At 44.3% G+C, this 22,551-nt stretch overlaps 2 protein-coding genes across 4 annotated transcripts; one reads left to right on the forward strand and one right to left on the reverse strand.

Moving 5' to 3' along the window:
• Window positions 1-1,152: 1,152 nt before the first annotated feature.
• Window positions 1,153-13,515, reverse strand: GTPBP2 (GTP binding protein 2). Of its 2 annotated transcripts, none has more exons than XM_081000197.1 (12): window positions 13,222-13,515; window positions 9,113-9,139; window positions 8,424-8,608; window positions 7,503-7,611; window positions 7,007-7,204; window positions 6,730-6,904; window positions 6,302-6,521; window positions 5,469-5,604; window positions 4,872-4,930; window positions 4,313-4,484; window positions 3,634-3,798; window positions 1,153-3,336 (listed from the first exon to the last, which is right to left on the reverse strand). In XM_081000197.1, the coding sequence occupies exons 1-12, from the start codon at window positions 13,405-13,407 to the stop codon at window positions 3,139-3,141; spliced, it is 1,830 nt and encodes a 609-aa protein (XP_080856323.1). In that variant the 5' UTR covers window positions 13,408-13,515; the 3' UTR covers window positions 1,153-3,138. The 2 variants fall into 2 exon arrangements, with proteins under 2 accessions (XP_080856323.1, XP_080856324.1); XM_081000198.1 differs by lacking the exon at window positions 13,222-13,515 and adding an exon at window positions 10,256-10,274.
• A 2,901-nt stretch (window positions 13,516-16,416) lies between these two features.
• On the forward strand, window positions 16,417-20,585 carry MAD2L1BP (MAD2L1 binding protein). Of its 2 annotated transcripts, none has more exons than XM_081000310.1 (3): window positions 16,417-16,778; window positions 16,900-17,171; window positions 19,976-20,585. In XM_081000310.1, exons 1-3 carry the CDS (start codon window positions 16,694-16,696, stop codon window positions 20,513-20,515), a joined length of 897 nt encoding a protein of 298 aa, XP_080856436.1. In that variant the 5' UTR covers window positions 16,417-16,693; the 3' UTR covers window positions 20,516-20,585. The 2 variants fall into 2 exon arrangements, with proteins under 2 accessions (XP_080856436.1, XP_080856437.1); XM_081000311.1 differs by having other exon boundaries at window positions 16,435-16,777; window positions 16,917-17,171.
• The last annotated feature ends 1,966 nt before the right edge of the window (window positions 20,586-22,551 follow it).

The raw sequence follows: 22,551 nt of genomic DNA on the forward strand, positions 1-22,551 counted from the left end.
TAGTAACAAACATATACAATTATTGCCCCATGGTGCAGTTAGGGTATTGGACTAGGAGATGGTAGAACAGGGATCAAATCACCGCTGTCATGAAACTTGTTGTGCAACCTTGAGCCAGTTAGCCTCTCACCCTAATTTGACTCAGGGGTTTTGTGAGGATAAAATGAGGGGGGAAGGGAGAACCATGTATGGCACTTTGAACTTCTTAGAGGACAGGTAGGATATAAATAAGAGTGTCCAATTGCAGCTTTCTAATTCCTTGGATGTGATCTATAGTTAAGTACGTATATTCCATATGAAACCCATGATGTATGAAGTCTTCAGCTATACTTCTGGAACCATGGAAATGTAGTTACTGCTAGTGCAAAACCTAACAGCCTGTAGCACTCGGTGGTATCAGGGACAGGATTTCAAACTAGTTATAGGGCTTTAGAGAGTGCATTATTATGCACAGGTTACAGACACAAGATATCTATCTGGTCTTGTTTTGTTTTACTTCCTGCTAAAACCTTGGTCTGCTTTTTTCCCTTTTCTGTGGAAATTGCTGGAAAGGAATTTTCCTCATAGGCAAAAATACTATCCAGTAAAGCAGAATAAGGGGGAATTTTATGTGTTGAAAGAAATTTTGGCAGGTTTGGGGCTTCTGTATAGAAATTGCAGCCTGTTTCGTTGTTATTGTCCACAATAGGATGGAAACAATGCTAGCAACAGCACCCGATTTTAGGCAGTATTACTAACATAACAAACAGGCTAAGCAAGAGCTTCATCCCACAGATGGTGGAGTCAGTGCTATTAGGATAAAGGAACTAGTCATATAATTGGCAAAACGTGTGGCACTTTGCTATTTCAAATGCAAGTGGCAGAAGTTCTTGCGTTATCTATATCCAGAGACCTATTGGCATAGTGTGGGAGTAGAGAAACCTTCAAAAATTCATTATCTCTGCAAGCAAGCAGCAGCATACAATCCTCCCCTTTATACTCAAAACTGCTGTGGTCAGGCCGATAGTTCTCTGCACGCACTGCGGAATGTCAGATAAGCATGTGCTACCAACTTGTAAACACTCATCTGCATGGAAAACTAACAGAAAAGCCTCCACATATTGCCTGGCATCTCAATGCTGGCACAAGTTGCTGTTCAGCCGTACAGCACAATTTTATTCTTTTCAATAAAACATCTTTATTTTGTACATTATATATCTATATATAGAGAGAGATGAAAACACCTCTCTGATTTTTAAAGAATCCACAAACAGTGAATATGAAAAGCATGGCACCGAGAACACTCACACAACAGAAGGCAAGGAAAAGACAACCAGAAAGAGCACCTTTGAATGTTTGTCTGCAATGGGGTTAACTCTGCCAGAACTATAAATTGCAGGAAAAGCACCTATTCCTCCCACAGGACAAGTATGTAGTGGCAATGGGTAACAGCAAACCCTCTAGAGGAGTGCATTAGGCGGCCAATTTTCTTTGTCTTTTCTAAAACAAGCGATCCAAAAATGCCTCTTGTAGAACCAATCCAAGTGATTAAAGGGCAATTGAGAGAGAAGCCAATTTAATCAGCAGATAACCATGATGCTTTGGGCCATGTTTACTACTACTTTATAGTTAACTGTCCATTGTGCTATTAAAAGGATGATTAGCAGAAAGATAAATGATTGTGGGTTATACTTAAAAAGCATCAACTTGGAAGCTGGCTGTTTGGTTGCGCAGCTACAAGTTAAATCTCAAAGAGTACTTGCATTAAATAAACAGCTGTTGGATTGAGGTGAACTAACAAGGGTGTGCGTTTTATAGTGAATAAAAATGGATCGTTGTTTTCACTGGCCACGTTGGCTGTAGCAGCTGAACACTCAGTGCAGCAGTGGCTAAGATGGGGATAGGCAAAAACGAGAAATGTATTGCTGACTTTTAAAATAGAATTTCCTACCAAAATGTTAAAAATATCCCACAATGTTTGACTGTCTTGCTCTGTTGCAAACTCTAGGCATTCACTATAGCTTTAAGTGGACTGATTGAAATCTTAGGTATCGTATGGTTTTCTGTGGTGCATACCAGCAATATAGACAAACTGCTGCAGTAGGCAGTGTTGATAATTGTAGTAATAGTAATTGTAGGAACACTTCAAATCTTCCTGGGATAACCAAGCAGCGCTTACTGCATTAGCTTTGAGAAAATAAGGCATGTTTCCCAAGGAACGAGTTGGATTGGGGTGCTATTGAACTCCTAACGAAAGCCAGACGGTACCAATCTTTCAGTCAAGATGGTGAACAGCAGCAGCTCAGAAAACCACCAGCAAAGTACTGAGAAGTGCCAGAGCTAAAGGGGGGGGGCAGTTCTGCTCTAGGAAGCCACATTATATATAGGGTAGCTACTCAATTCTGCCCAGGAATAAGTTGTCTTAAGATGTTTGTGATTGTACCTGCTGCATGAGATGGGGACAGTGGTTTCCATCAGGTCAGAGTTATTTCAGGGAAATGTCCCTCTTCTCCCACACCCCCAACCCCACATTTTCTCTAGAAGCAAAAGCAAAAATCCCACAATGAAATTAGCTGTTAAAAATCAGCACACAACGGTAGTAGGGAGGGGGAGACCCAATAAGCCATTAGATTAAAATGAAACCAACAAACAGTTTAAAATGAATCAGAAATATCCTGAGCTGTACTGTGGGCAATGCAAACTTTTCAGCTGAAGCTTCTTCATCTGTCACAGGCAGCCTGTAAAAATCAGGCAGCAGGACAATGGAGACTGAGTGCTGTGGGCAATGGATGTCCACTATTGCTGCCTCAGGAAGCAGAATCCCCGAGCTGCAGTCCAACACACTAATGGCTTTGCCCTCTACCCGGCAGTAACTTCCCAACAAAAGTCAACAGAACCAGGAGTTGCCGGTCCAGGCAAAGATGCAGCCGCTCTCATCTATTCCGGGGAAGGGACATGAAAGCAGCAGGTGATGAACAAACAACATGCTTAACTCGCTCCAGGAGGGGCACTCAATCCAAGCGGCAGTTCTAGTTTCCGCAGGAGCAGAAGGGGCTTGTCCATGTAAATTGACTGGCCAGCAGCAGCTCTGGACAGTGGGGAGAGACTTTCTTCCCTTCCCCTATTGCTAACATCAGGAAACCCCACTGATTTTGTGAGTCAGAAAGTGACCAGGTCAGAACTTAAGCCCTGATCCAGTCCATTCTCTTCGATGGTGATGGCTTGGATATAAGTGACATGTCCAATACCTTTGGTAACTCCTTCACGGAACAGCAATTTGGCTCCTATCTTCAAATATTCAGGATGTTTAATGAATCTGAAACATACCACAGCCTTTTCTCCTGTACGCAGCTTATCCTGAAGGAGGGAAATAATAAGAGTTACAAGGTCAGTCGCCTAGCTACTCAGCTTAGGGATTCTAGGAAATGAGGGGGATGTTTAAGGCCACTGAGCAATTCAGTCCCAATATGCTTTGCGTGTTTATGAAACTCCTAGTGGATTTAACTATGCAGGTTCTCTTCTGAAATGGTGAAGGCATTGCAGAAGGGAGTCCTAATGTCATGGTTACAATAACTGATGCAGGATGAAGACGTGAAAGTAATGGAATGATTCCTTGAATAGACTAGAAAAGCACCCCTCTTCTCAAAGACCTACCTTCCCGTGGATCTTCTCCACAATTGCTGTTTGTCGTACATTGCCAACATGCACCGTTACTTGAAATCCCTTCCGGAAAGTTGTGGCATGGAAGAGCAGAACAATTTCAGCTTCAAACACTGAGCAAATGGTGGGATTCATCTCTGGGCTGACCATCACCATACCCTAAGTGACAGCAAGACAGCTGAACCAATACTCTTGACAATGGTGCTCCTCTTTTCCCCAATACATGCACACTAGGTGGACTGCTACTGTCCTTCATGCAGTGCCCAATTTTCCATTTGCAGGAAGCTGGCCTCTCCACAGAAAGCCAAAAAAAGGAAGGGTAAGATAAGAAGTGTGTACATGACGAAGACAGACTAACACTGGGTGAGGATGTTTGGGGAGTGTTTAATTGCCCCCTTCTGCTCAATGGCTTTCACTCCATTTTCTTCATTGTAGTTTTTTGTGGAAGCAAACCACCCAAAGCCATGGATTCAACTATTCCCAACCCCTGATCCCGAATCAAAATGACTTAAGTGAGTATATTGCCTGCAGCATTTTAGGGTGTCTTCTCAAACAGGAGTTCCAGAGGAACCACAGTCCCTCAAAATATCATCCCTTCACAACACATGGTTCCCAAGAGGGTAGGGGAAAGCTTTTTAAAACCACAGCCCCCAGAAATAGGAGATGGACTCACTTTGCGCAGCAGCGAGCGGTCAAAGTGGCCAAGAGCCAGCGTGGCAGCTTGCCCAGCCCGAAGCACACGGCACGCCGAACGATTTCGCTGCATACTGCACACTTTCAGCTGGAGGAACTTGCCATCATCGGTTGGACCAACCACCAAGTTATCTCCCTCTCTACATATCCCGCTGGCAAGGGCACAAAAATCAGGAGTGTGTATTTAGCTCTCATAGAAAGGGAAAGCTTTTGCTTTCTACCTTCTTAAAACATACTCTGGGGCAGTTTCTTTACAGTCTTTCCCACCTCAACTACCCTCTATATCCCACAGGGAATGAATCCCTTCGGATGTATTCTTGTTTCTCTTTCACAGTCACTTCTGCCCTTGAAGTGAAATTGTATCCCCTTGATTACTGAGACAAGGCGTTCGGCTTCCACCTGCACAGTATTCCCAAGCCTACAATGAGGAAGGAAATGCTAAACTACACTGCCAGTCCTCCCCTGGGGGTCAGAAGCTCTTCTGCATCCCCTCCCTATCAATACTGACCCCAAGGCACCATGCAAATAGCAACACCCACCTTGACAGAGTTCCTCCAACAACAGTGCCCACCTCTGGTACTGTATAGATTTCATCCACCTGCAGCAAGACAAAATCGGGAGCTTGAGACCTGCTATATGACTAGGCCTGCCACCCCCCATGAATGTCAATACAGTTCTGTCTTCAGGACCCATTCCTGAGCACTTTCCTCCTTACACTATTTCTCACGTCTCAAGCATCCCAGGGTACCAGCCCTCAGTGAATACTCCTCATTCTTCAGGCGTTTCCTATGTTTGTCTACAAATGAAATAACCTAGACGCAGCCTTTCTCAACCTGTGGGTCCCCAGATGTTGCTGAAGTACAACTCCCATCACCCCTAGCTAGCAAGGCCAGAACTCAGGGATGATGGGAGTTGTAGTCCACGAACATCTGAGGACCCACAGGTTGAGAATCACAACTAAATGATACCAGGGATCTAAATCAAATCCATTTCTTTGTATAAAAGCCAACCATAAAAAGAGCCAGCCACAATCTCACTGGGCAACCATCCTTCCATCTCCAAGATGTCCTTGCCCTCGACACATGAAGGTACTTACTGTTTGAGACTCCCAATAACATCGAGAGAGCCTTGTGTACCTGGAACTCAGTGAGTTGCTGCATAAGCTCTTCCTGTTCTTTGCTGTTTGTCAGAGGAGGAAGGATGTTGAGGAAAACTTTCAGGTGATCCAGGTTATCTCCAGAAACACTGGACAAGGTGAAGATAGGAGTGATGCTGCCAGCACACATGAAAGAAATGAGATGGTGAGCTGCAATTCTGTGTACGATTGCCATTGAACACAATGGGAACTTGACTTTTACAAGTAAATAGGCACAGGGAACAAGTCCCTATGACTGGCTCCCAGAGAAGTTTGAGAGGAGTCATCTAGGATAACACGAACTTGCTGCTGTGCCCATAAATAGGTCTGATCTTAGCTCTGTACTGCAGTCCCAGTCCCACTTGCCTTTATAATTTTACCTATTTAAATACTGCCTTGTAACAGGAGTCCTTGGGAAGGCTTACATTAACAATTCACATTTAAATAAAGTACAACAAAAACATAAAAAGTCCATTCAAAACAGAGAGAACCTGGCTTGTTTCTCCTTCTCATGGAAATGTACTACCAGCTGCAACAGTTCAGGATGCAATCATATTGGAGGCATAAGTTATCTAGTCCCATAATGCAACACTAGAACTACTAACGCCTGTACCACCTAGTTAAGCCAGTGGGGTAAGGACTTCATCTATACATGTTTTTAAAAGTAGAATATGAGAGTGATCCCATTAGTCACACTGCAATATTCCACAGACCTGGAGGTACTCGCACCTTTCTCTTTAAATCCACTCTCTTCTAGTGAGTTCGTTGCAATTGCACCACCCATGTCACCAAGTGATCTTCCCTCCCACGCTGAGAAGGGCAAGTGATTCTTACTTGGGAGACTGTGCAAATTGCTGTGCTGCAGTGACGGCATCGTCGTCCGATGTTACTAGCAAGGGGAGCTTGTTACAGCCAGGCTGCTTCAGGATCCTCTCCAGCTGCTTCACTGTCCGCTCCACAGTGGCTTTCGAGCACAAGTCCACTTTGCTAATGACAATGAAGAAGGGGACCTTGAGGGCCATAGCCAAGCCGAGATGTTCTCGTGTTGTGCCTGCTGCAAGAGATAGGATGGCAGGGAGGAAACAAGTTGAGAAGACAGGACCCCAGAGCAGTTTACATTCTGCTTGAAATGGGCATATGTATTACTGTGCTACAAGGAGTGAGGTGTTGATTTTTATTGACTGCACATCATCTTTGAACGAGATGTGTCATGCCTAGGTTACAAAATATGATTAAATCATAACAGGAAACATGCAGCTTACCAATTCCTGTATTAGCGCTCACCACCAGCATTGCAAAATCGGGGCAGTAACTTGTGAGCCCAAAGATAGTGGTTTTAAGGTACTTGTGGTGGCCAGCCAAGTCAATGAAAGTGATCATCTTAGAGGAGCTCTCGCAGATCTCTTCAGCTGTCCGCGAATCACTGTAGTTGACCACCTAGATAGCGGAAGACACTGCTGTTGAGCGTTCAAAAGCCAAGGCAAGAAGCCATATTTTGAACCAAAGGAGCAAGACAGCAACGCAGCAGCACAAACACACCTCTCCTTTGCTGTTAAAGCCAAGAATTTCAAAGCTGATGCTGGACGTCCTCCCAGATTGGATCTCGTGCAAGTGCCGAAAGAGGTTGAGACGAGCTCTACCTCGCCCGTTATCTAGCTCTCCTTGAGTCAGGACACCCAACAGAGTTGACTTGCCTGAATCCACATTCCCAAGCACAGCCACTCGCAGATCTAGGAACTTAAGGGGAAAATGAAGAGTTGTACAAGCATATTTTGAAACAGAACTAACCGATAGAGACAAGAGTTTTTGAAGTGCAAGGTGTGATTCAGACCTTGACTGCCTTGCAGAGTAAAACACTAAGGGATTCAAAATCACTAGGACAATTTGTATAATTGCCTGTGATGTACGGCAGCTCTCCAAAGCACTAGCCAATGGAGCATCCTTTGAAATACCTTCATGGGACATGAAGTTCCAGTTGCAACTTTCTAAACAACAAACTGCTTGTATCAGAGGGCATTTGAATCGAGTGTGTTACCTGCTGATTATCTGGGACCTTTCGGACAAGGACCTCTGTTATTTTCCTGGGAATATCACTGTCATAATCCACTTCTCTTTCCCGTAGCACCGTGATGTCAGCTCCTACTCTGCACATTATAAAACAGAAAGCCGTTGGGTGTTAATACATCAACTGCAACGACTTCCCGAATAGGTGATGGAACAGGACTATTTTGCTGCGTCTTTCAGAAAGGCCTCATGTGGACTACAAATTCAGGGAAAATGTTGTCTGCTTCCCCATTTGGCGAGCCCTCATCAATCTCTGACCATTAAGTAATAGCTTGCTTGCCAATTTTGTGGGGGTGAGGACATTCACATGTGACATTTCAGCATAGATATTAGCCCAATTTTCCAAATTTAATAACTAAGGAGTCTGGGGAAATGTACGCCACCACATATCACAAACCATTTACTAGCCAGACCACACAGCTGCTCATTTGAAATCACTAGACGTGACAACACAGACATATAAAGTTCTCATCATAGAGGAGTAAAGTGGGTTAAAACAATGTGTGCAAATATAGCAAACTATGTAGTTCTCATTAAATAAATCTAATAGAGAGGAATACTGACTGTATTAGCACTGATTAGGGAGAAACCAGCCAGATTTGGCTTCTTTTCAGACAGAATCAGGCACCTGCTGTGCAAGGAAACTACATAGATTTCTTTTTTTTTTTAAGGAACACTCTCTTCTTACAAGTGTGACTTGCCAGTAGGTGCACTTAAGGGATTATGGTAATGTGAGGAAAAACGCTTAGGGCAAAGGACTTGGTGCATGGAATGCATTTTGCTAGGCTGGAAATATTCTGTGGGATAGCAAAACCAGAATGCCAGCTCATTTGTGGAAATAATGAAGCATAATTTGCTTGCTCTGGCCCAGAAGTAGGACAGATGCACATACTTCTCAGCCATCCGCCGCAGTGTTTTGAGAGAGGCACGCATCTCCTCTTCTGACAGTCCTACCAGCAGTCCGTTGTCCTCTACACCAATCTGGTACACTGCCTCACCACGGCCTTCTTGTAGTCGCCACTTCATCTGCGTTACTAGGTGTTCAAAGCGGTACTGGGAAGGATTAACTAGTTTCAGCTGCCCAAAGAAAGGAGTGATTACAGTCAACAAGCAAGGAGATCTGATATGGGCAAGCAATTTGCTTTTTTTTTAAAGGAAAAAAAGTAGAGTTCTGCACTAGAGTTTGACCATTGGGTTGAACAGTTTATCATTTGTTCTGAGTGACTCTGTCAAGTTCAGATGCAGCAGTTAAATTCCAGGCAGCTCAATAAGAGAAAAAACAATTCACTGGGTAACAAATCTGAAAAATTATCCAAGATAGCAAAAATATCTTGATTAATTATTACAGGTTGTCTACTACTTAACATTAGTTTTTGAAGAGAGGTTCCCAGATTCAGTAAAATTAAATACGAGATATCCAATACAAGCACAAACATTTCATTTGCTTTGTATCTTCCAAAAAGTATTGTTTTGTTTGCAGCAATATACTCTAACTGCTAGGTACTAGTATGACTCGTAACATAATTTGACATATGGCTCTTAAGAACTTGGTATCAAGAGCCCATCCCACAAGTAACTCACCTTGTATTCTATGTTCCCATCTTCTGCCTAATTAAAAGAAGAAAACATCACAGGTTAGTGAATTCTGCACTGCTCATCATTTTACATACAACTCTTGACATCTCATTTGTCAGCTCAGGGAAGCCAGCACATAGCAGTGCCTGATTTAGACAGAATCAATTATATCAAGAGTTGCTAAATGCTATAGTTCTGGGCTCCATATCTATAAAAAGGACCAAACTGTAATTACATGGCTCCCATAGTGCACTTTTAGAACTATGCCTGCCTGGGTCATCACTGTTCTGCAAACAAAACAACAAGCAGATTTACGAAAGCCACAAGAGCTGACTGTGAGTTTTAGTAGTATATTTCCAGCTGCTGTAATAGCTCAGATCACGGAGAAGGCTTCAGAAATAATTCTCTTAAGAAAAGTAAATCTCAGGTCAGTATTTCAAACAGACCCAGTCTCCTACTCTGCCTGCATGAATCACTTTGAATCCTTCACTGGGCCTCTGTCTCCAAGATACCTCCTGAAATCTGTGTGCTGGCTGCCAGTTTTTGAATCTGTGGATAGACATTATTTTTTGAAGTGGAGTAAGAACTCACAAATTCAGCTTCTACAACTAACTGGAACAACTTATGTTGACCAACAATATCAAAAATTCTGAATATGTAAAACAAGTTCAATTGACTACCATCTAGCTCCACAGTAAGCCTGGAAACTGGAATAGACATGAGGAGAAAAACACCTTGCTTCATTAATCAATAACAAAGACATACACCTGCAAGCACTGTCTGTTTCTTAAAGATTTCTTCCTCCTCCTTTCACCCTCCCAAGATATTCTCCTGCACTACCTCATACTGCTCTGGCAAATAGCATAGTTCTCTAACAAATGTGCCTTATGCTGGTCTCTTCCTTCAAGCACACAGAGCTTGGAATGACTAATGTGACAGGCAGCTGAGGGAGAAGAAACTACGGTAGTAACCAGCTTGTAGTACAAAAAACATCCCAATGCCATGGCAGATCCACAGGAAGATCGCCACTTCTGATATTCCCTAAGTACTCAGAAAATATTTCTCCAGAAGACACCCCCATACAGCGGCGTAGCGTGGGTTGTCAGCACCCGGGGCAAGGCAAGTAATTTGCGCCCCCTAACCCCTAACCTGCCGCCGCTGCCAGCTTCTTCTTGCTGCTGCCTGGGCTGGTCTGGTGTGGTTCTCTCCCGCGCTCAGCGCTGCGCTGGGCGGCTGCTGCACTGTCCCTCCCCCAGATAGTCCCTCGCTCTCTCTCCGCACCGCACGCCTGGCACCCACCCCCTCCACAGTGGGCGACGACCCAGCGGCTCGGATCGGATTCGCACAGCCAGCACTGCAGTGAGAGAGAGTGAGTGAGCCAGGTAGGGGCAGAGAGCTGCGAGTGCGAGCGCGCCCCCCCAGATGTTGCGCCCGGTGCGGCCGGCCCCCCCTGCACCCCCCACGCTACGCCACTGCCCCCATATGAGCTAAGTGTTAATAACTAGTACTAAAAATTACTCAAGTGGGGTGGGGGAGACCAGACTATCTCTAAAATGTAGATATGTGACATTGAATTGTACCCTGCTAATCTTAGTTCAGAGATAGTGGTGTGAGTGCAGAAGGGAAGTGTAATAAACAAGACTAACAGCAGCACGAAATCTGATCCACTCAAATTTCATTTCTTCCTGAAATAATCTTGTTTTTCTGGAAGTAAATATCACACTCCCTCTATGAGCACATTCAGAGTTCTTTCCATGCAGCCTGCTGCTATTTTCTAGCTAAAAATGTTGGTGGCAAGGGAAACACGTAGTAAACAACATCATGGAATAAACCACCTACATAGTACTGGAAATGAGACAGGTATAATGCTGAGTTTTTCTCCTAATATGCCCACTCAATCCTCTAGCTTTTATTTTATTCATGTAGCATCATCCCCACCAGCTTGAATTTAGAGTGCCTAGGAAATCACTGCCTTAGAAACACAACATATCAATGTATTTTAGGAAGCAAGAAGTTGTTTAACTTTTATCTACTGAAGCTGCCGTAGAAGTGATGCAGAAAAAGTGACAAGCTTAGGCATGCCCCAAAATAGTCCACTCAAGTCAACTGAGGGCAGAGAGGAAGTACAGTACCACTAAAATCTCAGGGGGAGGGGTGAAATGACTAATTCTGCTCTCTGGGGGAAAGGAAGGCTCACCTACCTAAAACAAAGGACCAAGTTTTTATTATTAATAATATTGTTGCATATCTTATATGGTTTGCTTCACACTGATTCCAACTGCTATCAATGCTTGATGAGACAGAAACAGAACAGTTGGAGATCAGCCTTCACTAGTATGAAAGAACTGAAGGGGCATATGTGTGTATGCATATATGAGTTTTGAATGAAAATGAGCCAGGATAACAGAATGGGTTTGAGACTGTAATACAGCTTTATTAAGCCTTGAGTCTCTAGACCAGGCATCCCCAACCTGCGGTCCTTCAGATGTTTTGGCCTACAACTCCCATGATCCCTAGCTAACAGGACCAGTAGTAGGGGTGATGGGAATTGTAGTCCAAAACATTTGGAGGCCCGAAGGTTGGGGATGCCTGCTCTAGACTATCTGCATCAAGGTCCAGCCCACGTTCAAGCTAATCTCCACTGCCAGGTGACACACAGTAGGGACTAGTTCTCATAGAAGTAGTAAACCTATTTCTAGGTTGTACAGTTTCAGGTGGGGGCTCACTTAACAGTGCTTCTCTATAGCACAACCCAAAAAAAGACCACCTACACATAGAAATCTATATGTTAGTGAAAACACTAGGTTAAAAAGAAATTCCTGACATGTTTTCTATGTACAGGCAACTGTTAAGAGATAGCAGTAGGATCGAAGAACATGCAATTATGTGAGCCCCTAACTATAGACTGAAGCATGCCATTGAAATTCAAAGAAACCTATATTATACTCAGTCAGACCATTGTTCCATCTAACTGAATACTGAACACTCTGTCTGGCAGTAGATCTGATGGGCTTTGGTTCAAGGTTTTTCATATAACAAATTATCTGACCTTTTTAACTGGAGAATTAAATTGGACAGAAGACCTCAATGAGAGCTAGACAGAGCTTTCCACATGAACAACCAGGGCTTTTTTTCAGTCAGAACTCACCAGAACTTAGTTCCGGCACCTCTCAGGTGGGCGCCATTGCCATGATAAAAGAACAAAGGAGGCATTTGTGGTGAGTTCCAGCACCTCTTTATCTAGAAAAATAGCACTGGGAACAACATACTATACAGAGTTTCCCATCCACAATTAAAGTAGATATGGACTAAATATATTTGCCCATTAACGCCATTTGGAACTACTAATGAACTTAAGTTTCAGTCTAAGAGAGTCCTAGTCCTTCCAAATTGGACTGGCTGCCTTCGTTTCAAGTTAACAGCTGTATGAACCAATAAAAGCACTTTAGTGACTCGGAATCGCCACAAGTGGAAGAGAGGAAAAGAAACACTGCTAGAAGTTGACAAAAATGGTATATATTTCCCTTTTGACACTCAGGAAACCTACAGTTTCCGAGCTCAAGTCATTCACTGTCAGAGAGAGGTCAAGAGAAACCTCAAAGTGTGGCTGTCATCTATTAGGCAAAAGGAGTGCGGGGGGGGGGGGGAGAGAAGGAAAGAGAAAGAGAGAGAAAGAAAGAAAGAAAGAAAGAAAGAAAGAAAGAAAGAAAGAAAGAATCTACTATAAAACCACACATTTCAGTCCAAGGATACTGTAACTGAAGTGAAATGTGCGTACATTGCGGAGCACAACAACCGGGCTACGAGTGTGAAGCCGATGGCAGTACCAGCTGTCCAAAATATCGAATGGCCCTATTCGGTAGAGCTATGCAGTCTTGGTAGGATGGTCTTCTACCCCTTTCCTCTAAAACACAGCCCAGCCTTGTACGTTTCCAGCATCTCCCTCTCTTCCCCCACATCCCGATTTGCCACAGGGGGCTTGCCGCCACCTCCCCCAAAGTCAGGGGGACCACAAAGGCAGAAGCGGGAGGAAAACCCCGAGAGAAGCCCATCGGATGCAACACGAGAGGAGGACCCTGCAAAGACAGCCGACACCGAAGCCCCGCCTCACTCACCTCCGGGGGCAGGTAGGGCGGGTTGTTGGCCTTGCCCCCCCGGTGTCTCCCGTTCTTCTTCCTCCCCCTGGAAGACCCTCCGCCGCTACCGGAGCCGCTGCCCGCGCGGCCTCGCAGGGCACCGCCGTTCCCGCCCCCCATAGGCCGGCAGCAGCCCCCAAATAGCTCCGACACCCCCGAGTCCATCCTGGGCCGGCCTGACACCCGGCCCCGCTCCAGCCCTTCCCCCGGCCACGGATGCTGCTGCCGCCTCCCAGCCCCGGACTTGGCTTATGACGGCTCTCTAAACTCTGGCTCCTGACGTGAGAAAGAACCGCAAGGCACCACGGGAAACAGGGCGGCAGAGCCGCTGGACTACAACTCCCAGAGCCCTCTTCGCCGCGCGGGCGCGTTCGGATACAATGCCGCTCCGGCATACGTTCTCTTCCAATGACGGCAAGTCCGGCGGCGTTAAGGGACGGCTCTCGGGACGGGGTGCAGAACCACCGTTTCCAGCAACGTATATGGGGTGACTTATGCAGCTGCGAATCTGAATAGACATAAGATTTGTTTCTTCTATGGTTAGGACCGCGGTCCTCAGGAGCAGATTAGGCAGGATTTCCTTTGCTTAGAGAGCAAATTTCCTTTGCTTCTTGCGTCTATTGCAACTCTCGAAAATAAATTTAATGGAAAAGGAGTGCAGTTTAGCAATTGCATAGCGACACAAAAATACAAATCATCTCAGAGTAACAGTCTCAGAAACACGATACGTTTGTATGTATCTTCACGCTGTAGAAGTGCAAAATAACGAACGGCTAAGTGCACTAGTAAAGCAGCAGAACTACAGATACCATCATGCAATCGGAACATATGCACTGAGCTCCTCCCCCATTCGTGCGAGGCTTTGTTTTCAAATAGTATAGCCACATCTTCATATTTCTTTCAGGAACTTCCTCGGTGCTAAGTCTCTGTTGATGGCAACGCATTGCATCAGTTGGAAGGGATTGCTCTCTTTAATACGGTCATTGCATCAGGTTGAGATGAAAGTTCAGGGCATGTTCTGTGTGGCTCAGCTGTTTGCTGTGACAACTACTGCATCCAGGAACTACTAAAAATATATTTGCTTACTGAAACCGCTTTAAAGATAGGATAAAGGTGGTCACTGTGGGTGCTCTTGCTCAGAGAAGACCAACTGAAATTAATGAACATGACTAAATTAGGTCCATTAATTTCAATAGTCCTACTCTAAGTAAAACTTAGTTAAATGTGACGCTTTGTGTCAGGTTAATTGTCATTAGGGCTATCCATAGCAAAGACACAATTATCATTTAAATAGCACTTAAAGAAATAACAACTGCTTTCTGAAATGTATTCCAAAATGTATTTAGTTCATTACCGCAGTCCAATGAAGTAGTTTATTTCCATATAATCCAAATTATGATTATGTGTCAGGGGCAAGTGGGGGAAGAAAACATAATGATATAGGTGCTAGAATTTAATTAAGGTTTGGGGTGTCAAAGCTAATTTCCTTGGAAGTAATAACCAGACTCATGTGTACTTATGATGTGTGTTAGAAGTTGCTAATCTGGAATTAGCACATGTAAAAGCTAGTTAAGTAGGCAGCTTCCTGGATTGTGTATTGGACACTGTAATCCTAGTAAAATCAACAAGTGTTAATGAAATCAGACCGTCTGGAGCAGAGGTTTTCAACCTTTTTGAGTCCACTGCTCCCTTGACCAGCTACATTCTTTCTGTGGCACCCCTGTGGGGCTCAGGAACCCAGTTATGTCACCCCTTGCCTGCAGAGCTGGCAGCCTCTCACCCTTTTTCAAACATGCTCCCTTGTGGAGTGTTCCCTCAGCCTCCTCTCCTCTCTTGTCTCCTTGGGAGTCCTCTGGGCAGCTGCTGCTGCCGCCCCTGCCTCACACTGCCCCACAGGGGCCTGGGACTTGTCTGTCCATTTCCAACAGGAAGGGCTGGTGGACTGGCTGGCTGGGCTCCCTTGCCCGCTTGCTTGCTTACTCCAAGGCCGCCTCAGCTCCTGACAACCAGCACCCCCTGGCCAGCCCCAGAGGCATCATTCATCTGCAGAGCTTGTAGCCAGAACTGCTGCAACTAACAGCTGTACAAGCCTTTGGGAGGCAGAGATGCAAGAGGGCATCAGAGGATGGAGGGAAGGATGGAAAGAGGGACAGAGGCCAGTGTTGCCCACTGCACCCTTGACCATTCAAGGCATCCCAGGGTGCCACGGCACACTGGTTGAAAACCACTTGTCTGGGGGGATTAACCATGAGCAGCTCAAAGGAATTAGGTGTTAGAATTTAACCCAACCAGATGGGCGGGAAACAAATAAATAATGAATGAATGAATGAATGAATGAAGTCCTCTCTCCCTCTATAGATGAAGAGGGCTTAGTTTAGGGAAAGGGTAGTGATGTAACCAGGACCAGGTGCTTGAAGCCACCTCCCCATAGAGCACATCTGTCAGGAGTGAGCTGGTAGTAAATCACACCGTGGAAGTAGAAGTTCGTTCACAAAGATGTGATTGGCACAGACTTGTCAGCCTTAATGAGCACAGCAATTCATCTCTGGTAGCTCTTGTCACCCATGAAGCAGATACAGTGGTACCTCGGATTACAGACGCTTCAGGTTACAGACTCTGCTAACCCAGAAATAGTACCTCGGGTTAAGAACTTTGCTTCAGGATGAGAACAGAAATTGCACGGTGGCAGCTGGAGGCTCCATTAGCTAAAGTGGTACCTCAGGTTAAGAACAGTTTCAGGTTAAGAACAGACCTCCAGAATGAATTAAGTTCTTAACCCAAGGTACCACTGTACTGAAGGTCCCACTTCCCCACAGCTGCCTAAGTCCCCTCCTCTCCAGGATTCTCCCCCCCCCCAAGGAATCGAGAGATCGCATCTGCACACAAGCAATCTCTTCTCCATCTTTATTATGCCTCTTCCTAGGAGACTAGGATTGAAATAGTCACTCAGCCATGAATTACACTGGGTTACTAGACCAGTCACTGTCTCTCAACCTAAACTCCCTCACAGGCTTGTTAGGATAAAATGAGGAGCGGGGAGAACTGTGGTGTGCTCTCCTTGGAGAGAAGGGATACAAAAGTAATAAGCTAAATAAAAAGCAATTCAAGTTTAATAAAATGTGTTACATTTTATAACATGGAATAGAACCAGGGCTGGCACTAGATGTCATGAAAGTACAACAAATTGTGGTTTTCATTATTTCAATTTTTTTACTCCCAGAAAAAAACAAACAGAGTTTATTGATTTTCTGTCTCTGGTGCAACATATTTTGATAATATATATAACTTGACTTGGTTTGAATGGGGGAAGGAAGCGGCATTCCCCTCAAACAGTAAAACGTCTCGGGCCAGCCTTGAGTTAAAAGGCGACCTTTCCTTTGGGTTGAAGAGCGGCGCGCCTACTGGCGCCACGACCTCCTTCCCCGCCCACTGACGTCCCTAAAAAGTTCCCATGATGCTCCGGGAGGGCGGCCATTCAAACCAGAGCGACGTCGAAGAGCAGAAAATGGCCGCGCCCGGAGCGACGCAACGAGAAGGTAAGGCCGGGCTTTGGGTCTTCGACGGCGGCCCCTTCCCTTCCCTTGTGGGTCTCTGGGCCTTCGGCATCACCGCGGCCGAGTGATGAGGCCGCTCCGCCTTCTCTCTCTTTCTGCGCAGCCGACCTGCCTCGCGTCGCCGACTCCGGCTTGGAACTGCGCGACGCTCCCGCCGTTGCCGTGACTGTGGCGCCGGCGCCGCCCGTGGCTTCGGTTCCCGGCGCCGCCTCCTCGGTGTCTGTGGTTTTCCCCGGCTTCGTGACCCGCGAGGGCTGCTTCCGTTTCACCTCCGAGTTCATGAAGCACGTCTTGTACCAGAGGCAGCAGCTGCCTTTGCCTTACGAGCAGCTCGCCTGCTTCTCCCGGAGGCAGCTTCCGAAATCCCCCGGCCAGGTGAGTTGAGGCTGTTCGCGCATACACGGGATCGCATCCTCGCAATACACGCTGTGCACCCGGGGAAGCGCTGGCTGAGTTTTTCGCTTTCGCTTTAGGAGCATCAAACAGACACTGGCTCCAGGATGTTCACTTGTGTGGCAAAAAAGGTCTCTCTCTCGCACGGTTTTCTGCATGTTTTCAGAGACGAGAGAATGTGGGTTTTTTGATGGGGGGTAGGCTATTAAGCCACAAGTGCGGATGTATTCAACTTCCTTTTCCTCATGCTTGCAACCACAAATACAAATTGGGATCTTCGCTTTACCTCTGGGTGGTTTAGACTTGGTTAAAAGTATTTCCTGTGTTCTGGAGGTCGCTCTAGATTCAGCTGCAGTTTATCTTCGGTGGTTTCATATGGTTATGGCAAGTATTTGGGGGCAGCCTCTGCATGGTGATAACAACTTGTGCATTTTAAAAGGGATTTTAAAAATGGGAGCAATCAGACCCCATTAAACTCCCAATTATGAGTCTAACAGGGTGACTAAGAGCATCACAGGCTAACTCTGATGCATTGGGTGAAAATTTACTTATGCTTTGAGGTTCTGTAGGGTGGAGTAGCCTACCTCACTGATTATATGGGGGATGGACGCACGTGGTTGGATTCTTCATTTAATTTTGAAGGTTAAATCATATAGCTTTAATTACTAATAATAATTGTTCTTAGGACTGGATTAATCAGGTGTTCTGAAGTAATGGGTGCTACTGTTGCTGTGTACATCACAGGGACCCACAAACAGTTCCTACTTCTTGGCATATGTACCTGCAACAATCATGTGCTGGAAAATGCAGTATTGCTGGAAGGAGGGAATAACTCAGTTGGTAGAGCATGGGGTTGTGCGTTCCAGCCCCACGTTGGGCAAAAGATTCTTGCATTGCAGGGGGTTGGAGCAGATGACTCTCGTGGTCCCTTCCAATTCTATGATTCTACTGTTTCGTTATTATAAACTTTGATAATGTGCCTTTACCACTTTGGAATCATTACCATGGTGTCAATTGTCTGCTGTGGCTAGAGTTATAATCCCCCTGAAGAAGCAGGTTCACAATCTGGAGGTACTCCTGGACCCACTTCTGCTACTAGTGGTCCAGGTAACCTCAGTGGCTAGGGCAGCCTTTTATCAGCTTCAATTGGTAAGACAGCTGTGGCACTTCCTGCATCAGGTTAGCCTGACCAGTTAATCATACACTGGTAACTCCAGCTTGGTTTACTGCAATGCACTAAGTGGGGCTGCCCTTGAGGCTAATCCAGAAGCTGCAGCAAGTGCAAAACGTGGCAGTTGGACTACTTATTAGGGCAGAACAGCAGAATATGACCATTGTATTATGCCTCTGCTGAAGGAATTCCACTGGCTGCCAAATGGCTACAGAGCTTGCTCCAAGGTGCTGTTATTGGAGTGTGCATCCTACAGGTACCATTCTACCAGGTGGTCTGTGACACACCATGTTGGAATGGTGTCTTCAGTGTGGCAGCATCTGCCCTTTGAAACTCCCTCCCACTGCATATCAGGCAGCAGCTTTCTCCATTGGTGTATCAGTGCCTGCTTAAGAAGTTCTTCTTTTAACAAGTCCTCTAAAATCTTTATCCCAGTTGGTATCTACCCAGGACCTGAATTGATGTTATGTATATATATGTGTTGCTGTTTAAAAAACTATAAATATAAAAAAAGTTTAAAAGTTGCTTTTAAACTTTTTATATATGCAACAGTTTTATATACGTTACTTCATTGTAAATCACATCTAGATAGATGACTCATGGGAAGAGATTCATAAATAAAATAATAACAAATGATGTGGTGAGCTGGTCTGTAGTGAACATAGTATAATACACCATTATGACTAGCTCCTGGCAAAGAGATAAATCCTAAAATAAAGATTCACTGCTTATAATTAATGGCCATGAGCTTACTATGCACACATGATACTTCCTAGCATATAGGTAGTTGTAGTATTCTAATAGTTGTCCCTAATCTGCTAATATTAATAACAGCAAATTTAGCTATTATAGAAATGACTTACAATATGGCTAACCCCTGGCTAGCTTCGTACGTTAAGGTACTTACCAGCTACACCTTTTTGGCATCTTCCAGAGCTTAAAGATCTGATTGGTGGTCGTTCTTCAGATTTGTACTTTTGGCCCCCTACCAGAGCTACTTTAATACGACAACTGAACTTGGAATGGCTCTTGCATTAATAGGGATATTATTCATTGTATGAAACATACTAAGCAGACAAAACCTCACATTTTCTAAAGCAGCGTTTTGAACTCCTGCATAATATCTTCCTAGCCAAGGCTGCATCTTCTATGGAACTTGCCTGTTGTATGTTTGTTGGTTTAGTATGAAACTGGGAACACCTGCTTTTATACTTGTTTTGACACCTTCCGAAGGACAGACATACCGTTCCCAAACCTGATCATATTCCGATGCAGATTTTATGGTGTGAGAGAAACTTTGGGTGAAATGGCACTACAGAAATAATAAGTCTTTGTATTTATTGGGGGAATGAATTTCCATAATTTAATTGGTGCTGTGCAGCAGTTAAGAGAAAAGTGGTCACTGAAGACAAACCACCTTATTAGTAACTGGCTTATTTAATTTAAGTAGTGATTTTGGTTTGTTATGATTATGACACTTTCTGGTTTGTTCTATATGTTATCAATTATATGCCTGGACTTTGAGATAATGTGTGAAATAACTATATTCGAGATTAAATATTGTCATCTTTTCCCCTAAAATATTGACATCTTTTCAACTACCTTAATCTCACAGGATGAAGATGTGGTTAAAAAAATCAATCCAAAAGATCAAGACAGCAACAACAAGAGGTGTCAGCAAGTACTGAGTGAACTTGAAGGAATGTTTCAGCACTTAGAAAACATGTTCAGTTTGACATTGGTCCCACGAGTTCTTATTCTGCTTGGGGGCACTGCTGTCAGTCCCAAAGAACTCTATGAGATCAATCTGCAAGGTATCTCCATGAGCAGTGCTGATGAGAGTCTGCAGACAGGAGCCTGTATTCGCAAGCTTTTCCGTTCGCTCTTCCTGGCAGATGTATTCAGTGAGCTTCAAGCCGTTCCCACTATGGGTGTTGTTGTTATGGTTCAAGGGCACCGCAACTGTGGCGTTAACTGGTTCAGACCGAAACTAAACTACAAAGTCCCAGCCCGAGGGAGGAAGTTGACGGTCAGCTTATCGTGCAGTCACAGCAAGAATACAGCCCTTTCTGCCAATCAGGAGATGAACTTTAACTTGGATGATTACATATGGTTTCAAGCTCCAGTGACAGTGAAGGGCTTTCGTTACTCTTGACAACGTTTTTAAGAGAGAATGCTTAACTTCCTGTCTCCATATTGCTTTGTAATAAATTTGATCAGCTGCAGCCACAAGTTCCCCTAATTTGAACCTTTTTGCCAGACCCTTTAGAAATCTGTGATGAGCAGATGAGCACTATCATATTCTCCAGAGTTAACTTCCTTTCAAAATGATGGAGCTTAGAAGCAGATCCACCCAGGAATATAGGAAGGGCCTTTGGGGAATTGATTCAAAAGGGAAAAGAGATTGCTTGAAGGCCTACGAAACCTATTACATGATACTTGAAATAGTTATACCAGCGGGGGAACTTCCTGCATAATATATTATGGACAATGTTTACAGGTAGATAACTACAATGTTCATGCATTGCTTTGGTTTCTGTGATTGGTCAAGAATCTGGTAAAAGCCATATAACTTTCTGCTTTTTCCTGAGTAATAAATGTTACTGTCTAAGGAGCTATTGTAAGGGTTGTGGCCATAATTAAGAGCAGCACAAATCCCCTCAACACTGGAGGCCTAATCACTTTTAAAGTTTGCATCCCCAGAGGATTATTAGAGTGGGAAAAGTTGGTTTAGAAATATTTATCTGGTGCTACGCAGGTGCTTTGAACTACAACTCCCACCATCCCTGACTATTGATAATGCTGGCTTCAGGTCCTGAGAGTTACAGGGCACGTGGGGGGCACTAGGGAAGGCTGCTTGTGAACAATGATTTGTCTGAAAAATTACAAATTGGGGTGAAAACACTTTCTAAATTGTGGAATGTAAAATAATGGAAGCCTTTTTGGCTGAAGAGTAGGGTACAAATGTTATCTCTCATATTGAAAAGCTCATTTTGCTTTCCTAACAGTTTGCGTACATGAGTACTCTGATTAAGCCTCCTCCTGTGTTTGTCTCCGTTAGTCAAAACTAGAAGCTAACATTGTTAATGTGATCTTTTTGGAAAAGGCTCTGAAGTACAATCTTTGCTGTAATATCAGCTTCTATAAAGCTGCACAAGATGTTTTGCTCATCTTTAATTGCTTTGATCAAAGTGAAGCTATAGTTTTGCCTTCCCATACCTGGTGTCCTCTGGGTGTTATTGGACTCCAGCTCCCATCAGCCTCAGCCTGCATACCCAGTGGTAAAGGATGATGTGAACTGTTATCCAAAGCATCTACAGGGAATAAAGTTGGTATTGATGATGTAAAAGCAGATGACAAGGCAGGTTCTCTACTCATTTGCCACAGTGTACCATGGCACTGATTTTCTTCATCAATGAAGGTAAATTGCAGGGTAGGGCTGGGGGGTTGGGACAACCACTGTTGGGCAAGCATTAAAGGAAGTAGCATCTTGTTCCCAACCAGTGGGCAACATTTTACTTAATGTGAACATACCCACTATGAAGGGTCTGAACGCTTTATACTGAAGTGAGGGAAGAGGTTAGTTAGTTCGAGAAGTGTGGCTTTCCTGAGGATAGATCCCTATGTGTTTAGGTGGGAGTAACATTTATCGAAAGAAGCTCATGACAGATGTAAGGATAATTGGATGTAATAGGTTTTCCTCAGTTCCCTAAGGAAAGATTTTTGGGATGGGAAGCAGGAGTAATAAGAATTTTGTTCTGCTTGGAAGTTTTCAGGTTAAAGTTGAGACCTATGGGAGATCTAAGAACATATGTTACTTCTTGGGCCAAAGGCATTTGAGCTCCATTTAAACTATTATTTATTTACAAAGCTGCTTGCCTGTTCTGGGCCAGAAAAGTTGCAAACTTTAAGGGAGAGTTTCTCTAGTCTCCAGCATTATGGATTTTCTGACCTTTGGGACATTTTTGTATTGTGTTCTAATTGTTCTGGGAGAGGCTAAACAAACATCCTGCTTTTAAAAAATGCCTGTTGAAGGATAACAGAAGCACAAAAGAAGCTGCATCGGTTACTGTAGAACAAAATATTATAGCTACTGAATGTATTTTTTTAAAACAACAACACTTTTTCCAGAGAAAATAGCATGGATTATGAGGAAAGTTGCCTTGCCTTCTAAAAGGCTGCCTATATAGT

This window comes from Podarcis pityusensis, assembly GCF_964106645.2.
Source record: "Podarcis pityusensis genome assembly, chromosome: 3".
Taxonomy (NCBI): domain Eukaryota; kingdom Metazoa; phylum Chordata; class Lepidosauria; order Squamata; family Lacertidae; genus Podarcis; species Podarcis pityusensis.

What these genes read in the sequence shown, in the direction of transcription:
- GTPBP2 (XM_081000197.1), bottom strand. Translation starts at nt 13,407, where the DNA reads ATGGACTCGGGGGTGTCGGAGCTATTTGGGGGCTGCTGCCGGCCTATG. An exon ending in AGCAACTCACTGAGTTCCAG is followed by an intron (nt 4,931 to 5,468) that starts GTACACAAGGCT and finishes GTCTTGCTGCAG; the next exon opens with GTGGATGAAATCTATACAGT. An exon ending in GTTGGAGGAACTCTGTCAAG is followed by an intron (nt 4,485 to 4,871) that starts GTGGGTGTTGCT and finishes TGCCCTTGCCAG; the next exon opens with CGGGATATGTAGAGAGGGAG.
- MAD2L1BP (XM_081000310.1), top strand. Translation starts at nt 16,694, where the DNA reads ATGATGCTCCGGGAGGGCGGCCATTCAAACCAGAGCGACGTCGAAGAG. An exon ending in CGGAGCGACGCAACGAGAAG is followed by an intron (nt 16,779 to 16,899) that starts GTAAGGCCGGGC and finishes CTTTCTGCGCAG; the next exon opens with CCGACCTGCCTCGCGTCGCC. An exon ending in TTCCGAAATCCCCCGGCCAG is followed by an intron (nt 17,172 to 19,975) that starts GTGAGTTGAGGC and finishes TTAATCTCACAG; the next exon opens with GATGAAGATGTGGTTAAAAA.